Below are 15,676 nucleotides of genomic sequence, written 5' to 3'. Positions count from 1 at the left end.
ACTGCTTTCTATTAGGCCTCACCATAGTCTTCAAGCCTCTCTGCACAACACCACTAGCCTCAGTGCCTCTCTGCACAACACCACTAGCCTCAGTGCCTCTCTGCACAACACCACTAGCCTCAGTGCCTCTCTGCACAACACCACTAGCCTCAGTGCCTCTCTGCACAACACCACTAGCCTCAGTGCCTCTCTGCACAACACCACTAGCCTCAGTGCCTCTCTGCACAACACCACTAGCCTCAGTGCCTCTCTGCACAACACCACTAGCCTCAGTGCCTCTCTGCACAACACCACTAGCCTCAGTGCCTCTCTGCACAACACCACTAGCCTCAGTTCCTCTCTGCACAACACCACTAGCCTCAGTGCCTCTCTGCACAACACCACTAGCCTCAGTGCCTCTCTGCACAACACCACTAGTCTCAGTGCCTCTCTGCACAACACCACTAGCCTCAGTGCCTCTCTGCACAACACCACTAGCCTCAGTGCCTCTCTGCACAACACCACTAGCCTCAGTGCCTCTCTGCACAACACCACTAGCCTCAGTGCCTCTCTGCACAACACCACTAGCCTCAGTGCCTCTCTGCACAACACCACTAGCCTCAGTGCCTCTCTGCACAACACCACTAGCCTCAGTGCCTCTCTGCACAACACCACTAGCCTCAGTGCCTATCTCCAGGACACCACTACACTCTGAAACTGCAGAAAATGAATTATGTAGAACAACAGACTGTGCAATATGCCTTTTATCCACAACTCCAAGTCTACCAGATCCTACAGTAATCCATCTGCCATTCCTAGTATGTCTCTGCGGCAATGGCTTTGCAGCAGTTCCAGCCTGAATTTGTTTACCAGATAATTTACAAATCTCAGACTTCAAAAATACAATCTCCTGCCGCAAGATAGAGAACTGTCTACAGATTAGACAACAACCAAACTTCCAAAAAGTGGAACGTGAAACAAATGCAAAGCAACTATTACACTGAACTAAGTCTGCCATTCCAATGAGGCGAATAATTTAAATCAAACAAATTTTACCTTTTTTTTTTTATTTGTCCTCCTGGATACCTCAGATTACCTCCTGTTTATCTCCAGAATATCTCCAACCACACACACACTTAGAAGCAACACTTAATTAGTTATGTGTGACATCACATGATGTAAATCACAAGGAGTGACATAAGAGAAAATTCACTAGGAACACTGAGAGACATGGAGACACAGACACTGGGAGACTAGGCGAAACTGGGAGCCATGGGGACACTGAGTCACTAGGGACATGGGGACACTGTGGGACATGGGGACACAGGGGGACATTGTGTCCCTAGTGTCTCTGTGTCCCAATGTCTCAGTGTCTCCCTATGTCTCACAGCGTCCCAATGTGTCTGTGTCCCCATGTTTTCCCGTGTCCCCAAGTATCTCAGTGTCCCCAGGTTTCCAAGTGTCCCCTAGTATCTGTGTCCCCATGTGTCCCCTAGTGTCTGTGTCCCCATGTCTCCCTGCAGCCTTTACCCCATCCCTCACTTCCCTGAGCTGTAGGCTGTCTCTGCAGGCTGGCAGCTGCTGTCTGAACTCCCTGTGCTGTGTAGTTGCTCCCCAGCGGATCAGTGAGTAGTAGAGAGAGGCAGGGAAATGCTGTAACTTCCAATCCCTGCCTCTCTCCACACACATAGCGACCCCCTACTGGCTGATGCTGGTATTGCAGAGTCATCTTCGTTTATACTGAGAAACATTTGTATTGCCAGTTTTACTGCAATACAGGCATGGCCCGGCAGCCTCACAGGCTGTGCCAGTAAAATACCAGTCAGATGACAAACCTAAGAGTAGTGCGTAAAAAAAAAAAAATAGTAGAAAAAAATATATATATGTTTTTTTTTCTTTTTTTAATGGGCCTATTCCATGGGCCTGATCCTGGAGCTGCTAATCCGGCCCTGGTGTAGGGACTCTAATACATAGAAAACCAACACATAGTATAGTACAAAAAAATGTGTACTAAGTGGCTTAGCGTATGGTGCTTGGTTATCCTGACCAATCACGTTGGCTCAAAATAACATACTGATGCATATGATTACATTGTTGCAAGTTAACTTAAGCGTATCACACAATGCTATTTACCGTATATATTTTTATCACTTCTTAACATTTCTGGGAGTGTTTGACTTTGTGACCTGCTTTGAAGTGCAAGGTACAGTGATCCTCCTTTTTGGTAACTTCCTGAACTAATTATAGTAAAAGTCTGGTTATATATCTGAACAGTAATTACAGAAAGTCTGGTTATATACCTGAACAGTAACTACAGTATGTCTGGTTTTATAACAGAACAGTAATCACAGTAAGAATCGGTAAATACCTGAACAGTAAATCCAGTAAAAGTCTGGTTTATACCAAAACAGTACATACAGTTACAGGTGATACTGGAAAAATTAGAATGTCATGCAAAAAGTTCATTTATTTCAGTAATGCAACGTAAAAGGGGAAACATGAGATAGACGCATTACATGCAAAGCAAGATAGTTCAAGCCGTGATTTGTCATAAGTGCAATGATTTTGGCTTACAGTTCATGATGTGTTGTTATCCCTAACTCAGTACCATTTAGGGTGTGAATTGCTTGTGCATTCTTTCCCCTGAAGTGCATAACTTTGCATTTTTCTACATTATATTTCACCTGCCATTTGAGTGCTCAGTCCCCATATCTATCTAAATCCATCTGCAGCAGAGCAATATCCTGCTAACATTGTATTCTTTTACAGAGTTTTGTGTCATTTGCAAACACTAAAACATGACTTTCAATTATTATTTCAAGATCACTTAGAAATATGTTAAAAAGAAGCTATCCCACAACAGAACCCTAAAGGACACCAATTACCTCTCTTGTCCTGCTTGAAAATTTTCCATTAATGGCAACTCTCTGCACTCTATTTTTAAACCAATGTTCTACCCAAGAACAAGACTTTTCATCTACACCAATTTCTTTTAGTTTGAACACTAACCTATAGTGAGGAACCATATCAAATACCTTGGCAAATTCCACGTCGATCACATCCACTGAAATAGCCTGACCTATTCTTCTACTTACTTCTTCATAGAATGCAATTAGGTTTGTTTGACATGACCTATGTTTCATAAAAGCATGCTGATTATTGCTAAGAACAATGTCCTTCTTATTTAATTCATAAAATGTTTCCCTTAATAACCGATCAAATACTTTCCCAGCCACATAAGTTAAGCTCATATGTCTAGAAATTTCAGGCAAATATTTAGAACCCTTTTTGAATTTAGGAACCACATCTGCCTTCCTCCAATCTTCTAGTAGAATTCCAGAAAGAAAAGAATCTTGAAATATTAAACACAGAGGTTCACATCCATACTTAGCTCATCAAGTACCTTCAGGTAAGTACTTATGGGTGAATACTGTCAGGCCCCAGAGTTTTATTTACATTAACTTTCTATAGTTATATACTAGAACAGTAAGTACAGTAAAAGTCTGGTGATATGCCCAAACAGTATTTACAATAAACTATGGTTATATAATCGAACAGTAAATCACCTCTTCGCCTTAAATATATGCGTTTTATAATTGTAAAGCACTGTAGAATATGATGGTGTTATATAAATACCAATACTACTACTAATTTACATAATTGGAGAAGTAATTTGAAGCAAGCAAATACGCATGTATATTGATAGTTAGAGATATCCAGCACGTTGGGCCCTATAAATCAATTTTCTTAATTCCATCCCCAAAAAATTATTCAAAGTTTCAGTTCTATAACATAACTTTCTTCAGGGCGGTTACAAATTACAAATTGCATTTAAAGACTATAATTAATTACCATCCAGGGGAAATCACCATTGCATTCTCCCGGCTCCATGTGCGCAATGCGTGCAAACTCAGTGCCTCCCACCTTCGTGGACATTTGTGTCACCTGACACGTTACTATGGTGATGAACAAACAACATACAAAGCTCCTGAGACAGCCTGCCCCTGTTAATAACAAGCAGTGCGTATGTGAAACCACCTGCCATTTCACAAGTGCAGTGAAATGACACCTAAACATACAGGATACAGGGACATGCAAGAGAATGTGCAATAAAAATATCATCATATATATGAATAATAAAAGTGCATCTGGCGCTGTGTACCAGTGTAACAATACAGTGCTATAAATGCTTAACCAAAAAATGTATAATAAAGATGCTATTAAAAATACAACTTATAGTGCAAAAAAACTACTATTGATTAAAGTGCCTTAAGTGCCAATAGTTAAATACATTTTCTGATTTAGCTCCTGTGTGCATAAACTGTAAAAAAAGTGCTTTGTTCAAAAATGTAAATAAATCCTAAAACTGTGTTATAAAACGTGACCATACTATCAATCAATACTACAGATTACTTAGATACACTATCTCTATATCACCTCTATTGGGGAGTGTTGATGCATAAAACTATTGCCTATAATGGATAAACGTTGCAAGGTGTGTTTATTTTATTTTTATTTTTTTATTATTAAACACATTTGCAAAAAATTACCATACCATTAAAATTTTGTTCTTTTGAGTTTTATTGATTCTAATGTGAAATTCAATTTGATCGGGTGGACTGGTCAACTTTGGCCCTGACAGGTGAACACTGGGATGCAATGCGATGTTTAAACTGGTCAAGCATTTATATCAGTGAACATTTTGTAATGGTGAACGTAGCATGTGGAAGTATTGTTCATTTATTTTGTTAGCAGCCTTCTATGTTCATTCATTCATACGTAATTTGTTGTATATGTTTCAATTACGTTTCTACACGTTCCAAATAAACCTTGCAAATGCATTGTGTTTATTTTTCCAGAACATACCTGAAAGTGGGAGACATTTCTATTCCCAAAATGATTTACATTTCAACATCACAATATTACAAAAGTATAATAAGTATTCACATTTCCTGCGGCAATTTTGTTTTGCTAATAAACCATTCCGAAGCACTTTAATCCTGAAATATACATTGATACTGAACCTTACATGCAGGGCTTGTATGAAGACATATGGACAGTTTGCACACATAAAAGTAAAATTCTCTTATGACAGAAGTGAATTCTGTATGGAGAAAAAAAAACATATAATTTGAACGTGTTTCTCCTACTCTAAGATGTTGTGCATTTAAAATTGTTGTGGGTTATGCAAGTGTATGTACAGGTGAGAACATATTTATCTGTTATTTTGTGTTACATGTGCTGTGACACCAACTGTGCAATTGTCTGACTCAATTTCATATCCCAAAACAATGTGTTGGTAACAGTGCATCTTTGTTTGTAAGCCCATATCAGTGTAATTGTGCGACCTGTGGTTTGCAACCTGTCCCCAGAGACCTTTTGCTCCACACCTCTCTGGCCCCCTCTTGTGTCATGTCACTATTGATTTCTCATGTACTGTCACACCGAAAACAGCAGTCTCTTTTTCTGCTGCCAATGTTGTCATTGTCTAAGCATAGTCCTGGTAACATAAGAGATTATAATAGATATAGCATCAGTCAGTTGAATGCAGTCTTGTACGACTAGTATATTTTCCTCATCCCAAAATAAGAAAAAATATATTTCTTTTTTTGTGGATTTTTAAATACATTCGTCTTTCGCACCGCTATCCTAAGGCAAGCGCCGGCATCTGAGTTTCAGCCTCCTCCCCCACCAATCTTCTACCTCCAACTGAGTTTGTCAACTGTCCCATAAAGGAGAAGCCTGCTTTGGAGACTATGAGATATGACAGCTGATTCACACTTACAGTATCTGTACCACCTCAAATCGCCGAGGTCTTCGAAATTTCTCTTCTTAAACTCTCAATGTGAACTGACTGTCATACACCTGGGGCTGGTCTTCTGATGCTGCCAAATAAACTCTCAGCGCAATTATAAAAACACTGGAAAAGAACGCGACTTTTCATTTTGTTTATTTATTTACCTACTGATTTCTAGCTAATTAATGTTTTAATGTTTACATTATATAGTATGTATCATTAAAACGAGAGCAATCTAAATGTATCCTTCCTGGTAAAATATTTTATAAATAAATGTAATTTATTTGTCTTAAAGAATATACCAGTTAGCGCTAAAACTAGTTTAACAAAGGCAGTTTGTCCATATAACAATTTGTTTTTTAAAGGAACAATCCACCATAACCACTGTTGTGAGCCTGAGTGACATATGCTCTGACTTCTAAACTATAAGCAAACAAAATGGTAATGGGACTCTCCATTACAAACATGATCTCTTGTATTTATAATTTTAGTTATATACCTAGTGTCAAGGCTAAACTAATCCAAGGAACAGGGTAGCCATGGATCCCAAAATCTTTTTATTTTTATTTTTTTTTACGGTGGGCATTTAGACCTAATTAATATGTATCGCAACATAGTCCAGCATAGTGTCTCTAAATGTAAATTAAAGAAACGTCTACTATCTTTGTTTCCTAGCAATCCATTTTGAGTGGTTTGAGAAAAAACATGGGCTCTCCCCAACATCCATAGCCCATACCCTCTGGAGAAAGATGCATTATTATACTTTTGGCATTATAACTATGAATTCATGTAATTTTGATGCCGGCGTTAGGTTGGGAGCGCTTGGTTAACCCAATCCCAGGGCTCTCAGCTGCCTTTAAAGTTAGATTTGCACCGATAGTCTGGAGATATCCTTATGTACATGGAACAAGAGCTTTGCATTTGTTGCTGCTATTGGTGTCAAGTATTTGGAACATAAAGAATGGCTTGTATACAAGAAACAAGATGTATTTAGGTATTTACTGATAACTAAACGCAAGTAATATTCTGATTTAGAGGAAATACGTCTGCTATTACTGTTTTATCGGAAAATAGGATTGGCAAAACTCACAAGGAGGAAATAGAGATGTAATTGTGGACTGCTCTTATGTAAATCATTGCAATAGGCTGAACTTGCATCCTTTGAAGGTGTCAGGAAATAATTTAATAGGTTACAAACTAAAATAAAACATATCTGAAGGCTTCCAGAAACTGTAGGTGTATCAAATCACTGTAATTGTAAGCAGGTATATTGTTGTTGTTTGTGATTTTTTATTATTCCATATGGGGGCTTGGATGATGAATCCCCAGCACTGAAGCATGGAATGTGGTCTACAATGAAGAGTGCGGCTGATGAGAGGACTTCACGATGCCAGGAAGGTTGTCACCTCCTGTTAGAGATGTGATTGGTGCATGTAGATTCTGGCACCAGTATCTCTGTCAGCCGCTCTGCTTTCTGTCACTGCAAACCGTTCCTTTTCTCTGTACATTTCTGACAGTGTCTTTTCTGATTAAAGCTTTAACTAAACTTGCAGGGTGGCTCTGCGCTGTCCCCTTTCTTCAAAGTCTAGCTTTTTTTTTTTTCCTTTTCATCTTTTTTTTCTTTTTTTCTATTTCTCTTTATTTTTTTTTCAATCATACACAAACTTGTTGATTTTGTTCTGTTAAACTGGTATTCTTGAGTAACCATCAATTTCCTAGTGGCTGAGCTTTTTTTCTCTATAAAATAAGAATTAAAAAAAAAAATAATTATGTGTATGCTCTAAAATCAATCAATCACTTTTTAGTAGACATACTTTTCAGGGACACATATCATTTTGTCATTTTTATTAAAATGCATTAAAAGGGTTGACCTGCAGTATGTTTAATGCATATTCTGACGGATTCTTCTTTGCCTAATTACTTAATCTTATACACTTTCTTCTGAATTCCTCATACTACAGGGCAACCATTTTCATGTGCTGCCCGTCAATATGTATAGGTGATATGTGTCCCTGAAATCATGGTGGTTATGGTAACCCTAGATATACCTCCAATGACAACATGTATGCATTTAATCATGCATTTGTTTCATTGGGTGTATATCTAAACACAACTTGCAAGAGCTGCAGATTTTTTGTCCGCTCTCCTTGCAAGCCCTCCCCTTCTAACCTCACCCAGACGTTGTGTGACTGTCCAATCGCAGGCTTCCCGATGCATCTCAATGTTTTGGCAAGGCAGGTGCTCTGAGCAATTACCTGCATCTTGCATCTTGCATTTAGCTACACTACGCTAAATTACTAAGGGCAAAGTGCTGACTGGCTCAACAGTATGTATCAAATGTAATATGCATGTTAATATATAGTAGAATGCGTCTGCGTATCATATATTGGTGTTTATATAGCTATATCATTTTTTTTCCTCTGACATAAGCTTAACCTGTCCACTCAAAAATGCTTTGAAGGGGGGGCGGAGCCTAGCAGCCAAGCTGAACGGCCACACATCAGATGAGCTCCACACTAAAAAAGCCTGAACTAAGCTTTAAAAACCACATTAAGCGCTAAAACTGACTGCTTTTCAACCTCCGAGAAGAGGGCTTACCACAGAGGCAGTGCAAAAGCAAGACTGCGGCCAAAAACAGCGGCGACATCCCGGGGATTGACCTGAGGCCTACAAGCGGCCTACTCAGACAGCACGAGGGAAGCGGCCGATCCCTCTGCTGACTGCAGCCTACTCACATGGAGGTCTCCCCCCCCCCTGCCGCAGAGGGATATCCCGGCAAACAGCCCACTACTCAGGAGCACGGCACCACCCTTGGCTTATCTGCACTGCCGGTCCAGTGCTGCTTAACATGGCGGATGCCACGTGCCAGCCAGATCGCAGATCCCCACTGCCACCACTCTCGGAACGGCTGGACCGCCTGCTAGCTAACTTTTGGGCCAAGCTCTCGGTCCAAAGGAGCACTCCAGCAGAGGTCCCATCGGCAACAACTCCACAGGTCACCAAGCCACAGCCCGCGGCTCCAGGACGGGGCCAAGTTGCAGCATGGAAGACTGGGAGGAGGAGGCGGGAGACACGACTCAAGCCTCAGCGGGTCAGCAACAGACCAGCGGTGAGTCACCTAACCAAGAAACAACAAACCCCCCCCCCCCCAGGGTAATCACTACTTCTCCTGGGCAAAGACATCGTGGCGAACGAAGGCCCTCAGACTTCCAAACACGACTCTACCTAAAAGTGCTGTGGCGCGATAAGGGACATCCCCATACTCACCAATCTTCCTCGGGAGAGGATCCCAGCGACCACAACCTTTACAATCCCCACCAGGGACAACAAGCCCACGACATGCTGGTCACAAGACAGGGGACTTATGCTACTGAACCCTCCGACTACATCCCAGCTGGGAATGTGAAGGGCACCGACTGGGGAGACCCTGCTGATGGGGATCGGTTAGACCACACAGCTAGGACTTTGTGTCCCTTACTATGGACGCTGCGCACTGGGTCCAACACAATGTGTGTACTCAATTTATGCCTGCACCTGAGTTAGTTCTTATATTTAGTTAAACATATTTTATATAACAGTTAGTTTAGCCCACAAATGCAGAAGTCTTTAAGCTAATCTCATTATACCTCTCACTAATGCATACTCTGCAACAGCAACGCTTCAATCTCCAGTGCTAACCTTGTGTAATCTTATATTATTTTGTTCTATCTGATCTTGTACCTTACCTTTCATGATAAGCAGAATAGAAGAAACTCCTCGACAAGCGACATTAATATTTGTATAAAAAATGTGCAGTATCCTCTAATGCCTAACCACTGTAAAACTGTGTTAGAAAAAAACGCTTACCCTAGCTGTTGTGGCTTTGTAAGCCTCATGTGATGTATTCATGCACAAATAAAATAAAGAATTAAAAAAAAAAAAAAAAATGCTTTGAAAAGAATAGCAGATATTGTTTACGTACCTTGTAACATGTCCTCTTGTGCCATAAGTGAAACATGTCAAAGTGCTATAGGGTCTAGGTATACTGGCATATGTCTGCGTATTATGCATTGGTGTTTTTATATATATATAAACAGAACAAATTGAGAGCACTCAATGGATTTAGTAAATCAAAAAAAGATGTATATTAAATAACACGCATATAAATCAACGTTTCGACCGTCTAGCGGTCTTTATCAAGACTATGTTGTTACTGGTTTTATTAAATCTGACTAGTGGTGGCAAGCTTTACTATTTTGTAATTTTAGGGGTATTAGTAGAGTATGGAGTTGTAACTATTCTGTTGATTACCATTTGTAAAATTGCTTTAGTGTCTTTTTTTCTCTAAATCAAGATTTTTTTTATTTTTAAAAGGTGTCAATTTCTATTGCAATCTGCACTTTTTGTAAAATGTAAAAAGAAAAAAAAAAGTAAATATTCTTCACACGTGAAGCATTTCAGAAGTGTCTTAGGTGTTTGGAGTATTCATTTAAACACTCTTTAGCATATGATATGTATCTCCCTTCTGCTATACTGAAATGCAACAAGGTGTATGTGTTCCTTGTAGGGAGCACAGGAATTTATAAGAGGAGTAACTTAGGTGTCAGATTAAAGGAAAGCTCAAATTAGAAAAATAAATAAATTATATTTATCTTTCAATATATGCACATATAACACCCCCTTCCCTCCCCCTCCTCCCTCCTCCCCCCCAATAATTTCTCTTTTCTATTTAATTTACATTTAGTAAGGATCAATACATCTTACATAGTCCCATATATTTAAAAACAAAATCATTTGGGAACCATAGCTACCTGATTCCTGGGATTAGTATTGCACTGACACAAGTTATATAACACAAATAATAGATGATCCAGTGATTAACTAAGCATCTATTAAAACATTGAATTTAGTTTTCCCCTTCTTGGCTTATAATTTAGAGATCAGAACTGTGATTCAAGTTCACGCATTTTCATTATGGCACATGCATTCTCTGAGAAGATACTGAACATACTTATCACAAGTACAATTATAAGAATAATATAAATACCACAAATTAGTCTGTTTTAATGTGATTTAAGTGGACAATAGAACTCTGAACAATAGTTCCACTAGTGATGTGACTAATGACCAGTGCAGTAATCTATCCTAATTCTTCTCTTTGGATTGCAATACTTCAACTTTTACTTTTGTTTTTGATTGTTATTGTGTGATATGTATTGCTCTCAGTACAATGAAAATGAAATAAATAAATAGACTTGTGCACGGATGTAAATTTTTCTCAGTCCATATAGTTTTGGCCAAAAAACAAAACAAAAAAAAAAACCTATTCAGATGGACCAAATTTATCCATAAGTTTGTTCAGTTTGTCCAATTTTCGTTTGCATATTTTCATTGGAAACAATACTCAGGAGAACAGATTTTCATTGGTAATCTCTCACCCATTGCGCACAAATAAGAGGTTAAAAATGGAGCAGAGTACGTGGGGACTAAATTAAATTAATGGGGGAGGCTCGGACGTCCTCCAAAAAACTACCCATAGGCAGGCTTTTATATAAATATGGACTGAAGGGGGGGGGGGGTATGTTATCCTCCTGTCCTGTCCATAGACAGTGGATGGGAGCTAATATTATAAAAAACAATACAAGGGGGAGTGGACATACTAGTGTCTTCCCCCCTAAAATTATGGACCGTTTAAAGTCCTTTTTATCTAGAGATCCCCATCTCTTAGCCCCCTTTCCCCCCCACTCCCCCAATATATAATACCTGCCAATCCCCGTCACCATTACTATAGTTATCAAGAATTAGACAGGAAAGTGACGGTGACACTTTAGATAAATCTATATCTCTTTCTGGAGTATTTTGTTGCTTTTTCATTGGGAGCTCTTAAACAAACTATCACTCAATGACTTGGACATCCAATGTTGAAGATGGGCATGTGTGAATATCTTTATAGCTTTAACTCTATTTACCTGTTTATGCCACATGTGAAGATGAATGTGACTTTGTGACATAGTTGCTGAGCTTGTGTCCCCTGTTAGTGGTTTAGATTAGACTGTTATGCTCTGAATGTTAGAGGTTTGTTTACTAGGGTGAGATTTTTAAAAGAATTTCAAATTCAAGAAAAAAATAACCGGACTGGAAACATTCTCTGTCAGCTATGTTGCAGTTCGACTTACTTTGGCCTACAATTCTCTTTGAATTCTCTCTTTAATGAATAACCCTGTTAGTGTTGTCTGGTGGGAATATAAATACAGATCATTTCTGTTTGTGTCAGCCTTTGCATTAATCAGGATTGCCTTTACTATTTCTTGTATTGCAGGTGTTGCAGGGAAATGTCGTTATGTCTACTATGGGAAACATTCGGAAGGCAACAGATTTATCCGTGATGATCAGCTCTGATTAGTACCTTGAACCTTATTCCGTGTCCTCAATTTTATCTTCCTCGTGTACCATTCTGAATCAATGGCCATCAATCCGTAATGTGGGGAAAGACGGGTCAAAACTGAAAAGGAACATTATCTGTGATTGCAATATCTAATTATTCACAATTTGGAAGATAAATGGATTTTCCTATATCATTTTCCATACATTCAATTAAAATAAAGATTTTTAAATGAAAATTTGTATTTTATTATATATATATTTTTATAATTCCTCACCAATGCAAACCGTTTTCAATGTAAATGTTTTGTATGTATATATATATATATATGTATATATTTTTTTTATTATATTTATTTTTCTTTTTCAGAAAGATTTGGAATGTGACCAGTTAAGTACAAACCCAATGCCATCACATAAACACCTGTTCGTCTAGATTTTTTTTTCCCCTAAAGTACTATTTCCAAACTTAGCAGAAATCCTTGAGAAAAGCCGAAAGGTGTTCACCTGTTGCTTTAGCGATTGTGTATGAAGTGGAAAACAAATACAGTCCCATGGCATGATGTCCTGCTGCGTTCTCCTGTCTGACATTTCTGTGACTGTCAGGATCAGTCACTACATTGTGTGATGTGGGATGGAGAGTGACAGGTCTGCCTCGAGCCTCCGCTGTCCACTGCTGACTGGCAGCTGCAGACGTTAGCTGGACCAAATTCACTAAATGGACAGAAGAAGTACAGGGAGAGCATATTTTAGGCTTTACTAAACACAATATATGTATATGATATGTATGTGTGTTTGTGTATGTATATATATGCATACAGAGAGAGCGGTCTAGCTAGATAGATTTTCCATACAGAGTCCTCTCATTAAACTCCTACAGTACAAAATCACCAAGCATTAATCTTTATACTACATTACATTATCACTAAATATTAACATCCTGCACTGCAATAGCACAAAACATAATTATCACTTATTACGATATAATCAATTACAGTTTGAGAACTTTGCATATCTTTTACTTTACTTGCACATTTTACACCATTTTCATGTATTTTTTTCAGTCAAATTAATTTCAGGTGTAGTAATGCCCTTTATATAGTATTTTATTACAATATAACATGGATTTACTCCCACTGTACGTTCGAGGCAGCGATGGTATTCTTGAGTCATTGTAAGGCTTCAGGGCAGCTTGCAACATATGAGCGGTCATGTATGGACACATAAAGACCTACACCCTTGTGTGTGCGTTCGTATGTCCCGAGCGATGCCTTATAGGAGGAAACTGTGGCCATTGGGACGAATGAGCTGAGAGTTGAGTTTGTCAGTGTGATGGTGATGCCTTGTGAAACTAACATGACTGGGACTTACTTTGCCCACAGAAATGTACGCTCTTTGAAAGCTTGTGAAAAGGCTGATCCCGCAGTTCTGGTCACACTGTCAGGGAAATTAAAGAAGGACGGGGAATATGGTCAGAAAGACTCAGTCGTCCCATGTCACCCACTCGGTTAACTCTTTATAGAACAATTTTCAGCATGTTACAGTTGTACAGCCATCACCTGAAAGTTTATTTGCCAGTAGCTATTCTAGTGCGGTGCTGAATTATGTTGCCTGTCACATGTAATGCTTCATGAGCTTATGGAAGTTGTCATTACTTCTTGTGCGCAAATTGCACGCCATGAGATGTGGGTTTGTGGAGTGCAGATAGTGTATGTCTCCTATCCCCAATATGTCCTCTCTTTTTTATGGTTCATTATTTTTCTGTTCATGTCACATTCACCTGTCTTTCTAATCCCTGAAGAGATCTTACATTTGTTTAAAGAAATTACTAATGGGACCGTATGTATTACCCACTGCCAGTATGTGTGATTCACTTATTACAGTCTCATGTTTCCAGGTGTGGTCCTAATAACCTTCTTTTCCAGGTTTCCTAGCACCATTGACCTAGAATGCAAAGATTTTTTTTTTTTTTAGAAATACTGGTACAATTATGTTAAAGCAGGATGTGGCAAAGTGTAAAGCAGGTATCTCAGCCTCCCCCCCCTAATGTTGATGGCCTACAATTTCCAGACTTCTTTGAGTACAATAGATGGCCCGACATCTGGGAGTTATAAAGATTGAGATTCTTGTGTAGAGTATGGAATGTACAGACTATACAGAGAAGCATTTAGCAGAGTTGTTTTGATCGGAGCTGTGTAGACAATAATTATCTGTAATCTGAGTGAAAAATTACAAGAAAAGCATCTAACAAGGAGATAGTTAACGATATAGGACACAGATGAACAACAGAAGACTTCAGTTTATTTTTTCTTCAAATGTGATCTTATTTACTTGTTTAGGATCTGCCGTTGTATTCCTAACACTATCGTGCCCTCTGGTCCCCTCCTCCTCCCTCTCCCCCCCCCCCCCCCCGGCAGACAAAGGGATAAAAACAACTTTTTTCACTTGCCCGATTCCAGCGCTGATATCATTTGGTGCTGTTTTTTTGTTTCTCAGCCTCCTGCGATGTAATCCAACAGGGGGACCTAATGCGCATGTGCAGCGATCTTTGCAAGGGCATTAGGCCCTCCCCATAGGAAAACATTGACTCATTGCTTTCTTATGGGGATTTCACTGACACTGGACATACTCTTGCATCATTTAGGGCACCCAGAGTCTGGTAAACTCCCAGATGCGCCTCTAGTGGCTGTCTTAGCTGTTGGCGCTATATAAATGGCAATAATAATAATAATAATAATGTATTTTTAAAGATAAGAATGAGCTGTGATTTTCCAGTTTAGGTCTTGCATGTTATCTATTTAAATATTTTGTACTCAAAGCTTTTCTTTACAAATTACAAATTGTAGATTAGATCCAATGCATTTGCCTGCAAAATGTGGGTCTTGAAAACAGCTAAAATTGTCCATAGTCTCCAATCACTCTTTACACTGGTGTTTGTGGTGGTAGCCACTTTGAGTATTTGAAATGAGCTGTATGCTCTTTGTGCCATTACATGTTGGTTTGATATAGGTTATCATCAACAGAAGAATCCCAAATCAAAACACAGAAGTCAGCCACATTTAATCATTTCTGCTTCTTATATGGGCCTCATCAGTGATGTCTTGCTAATATTGCTTTAGCCAGGGCCGGATTAACATAGGGGCTGATGGAGCTGAAGCCCATGATAGGGGCCATTGATAAATATATATATATATATATATATATATATATTACAAGAGTGTAGGGAAAAATACTTGTGTGGACTAGTTAAAATTAGTTAAGGTAAAGTTTAGAGTGAGCTCATATTTAGACGCATTTGCGCCATGCTTGGGGGGCAGTCTGTATAATACGCCGTTAGCCAACCTACATAATTGGCAGGTAGCCTGACATACATTTACATCAGGCTTACCTTCCAATTCAACACTCAGACCCACCCCCTTTCTGGGCATGTTTACCCCTTATAGTGGTGCCAGTTATGTGATTCATGTTGGTGGCCCACCCTTTTGTCCCGCCCACTGATGTTCTGCTTCGACGGACGCTGCTTGGGAGGAATGACTGTTT

The 15,676-nt window shown here is 39.2% G+C and overlaps 1 protein-coding gene across 4 annotated transcripts in view; it reads left to right on the top strand.

Annotated features, from left to right (window-relative positions):
* Nucleotides 1-12,375, top strand: part of LRMDA (leucine rich melanocyte differentiation associated) — a 750,926-nt gene extending 738,551 nt beyond the window's left edge. For all 4 annotated transcript variants that reach the window (XM_063435367.1, XM_063435369.1, XM_063435368.1 and 1 more), the window contains one exon: nt 12,075-12,375. In XM_063435367.1, coding sequence (XP_063291437.1) covers nt 12,075-12,154 — 80 coding nt within the window. In that variant the 3' untranslated portion in view covers nt 12,155-12,375. The remainder of the gene's footprint in view (nt 1-12,074) is intronic.
* The last annotated feature ends 3,301 nt before the right edge of the window (nt 12,376-15,676 follow it).

Source organism: Pelobates fuscus, chromosome 10, assembly GCF_036172605.1.
Source record: "Pelobates fuscus isolate aPelFus1 chromosome 10, aPelFus1.pri, whole genome shotgun sequence".
NCBI classification, from domain to species: Eukaryota; Metazoa; Chordata; class Amphibia; order Anura; family Pelobatidae; genus Pelobates; species Pelobates fuscus.
Note: the sequence above shows the minus strand (reverse complement) of the source record. Positions and strands in the feature narration are given on the sequence as shown.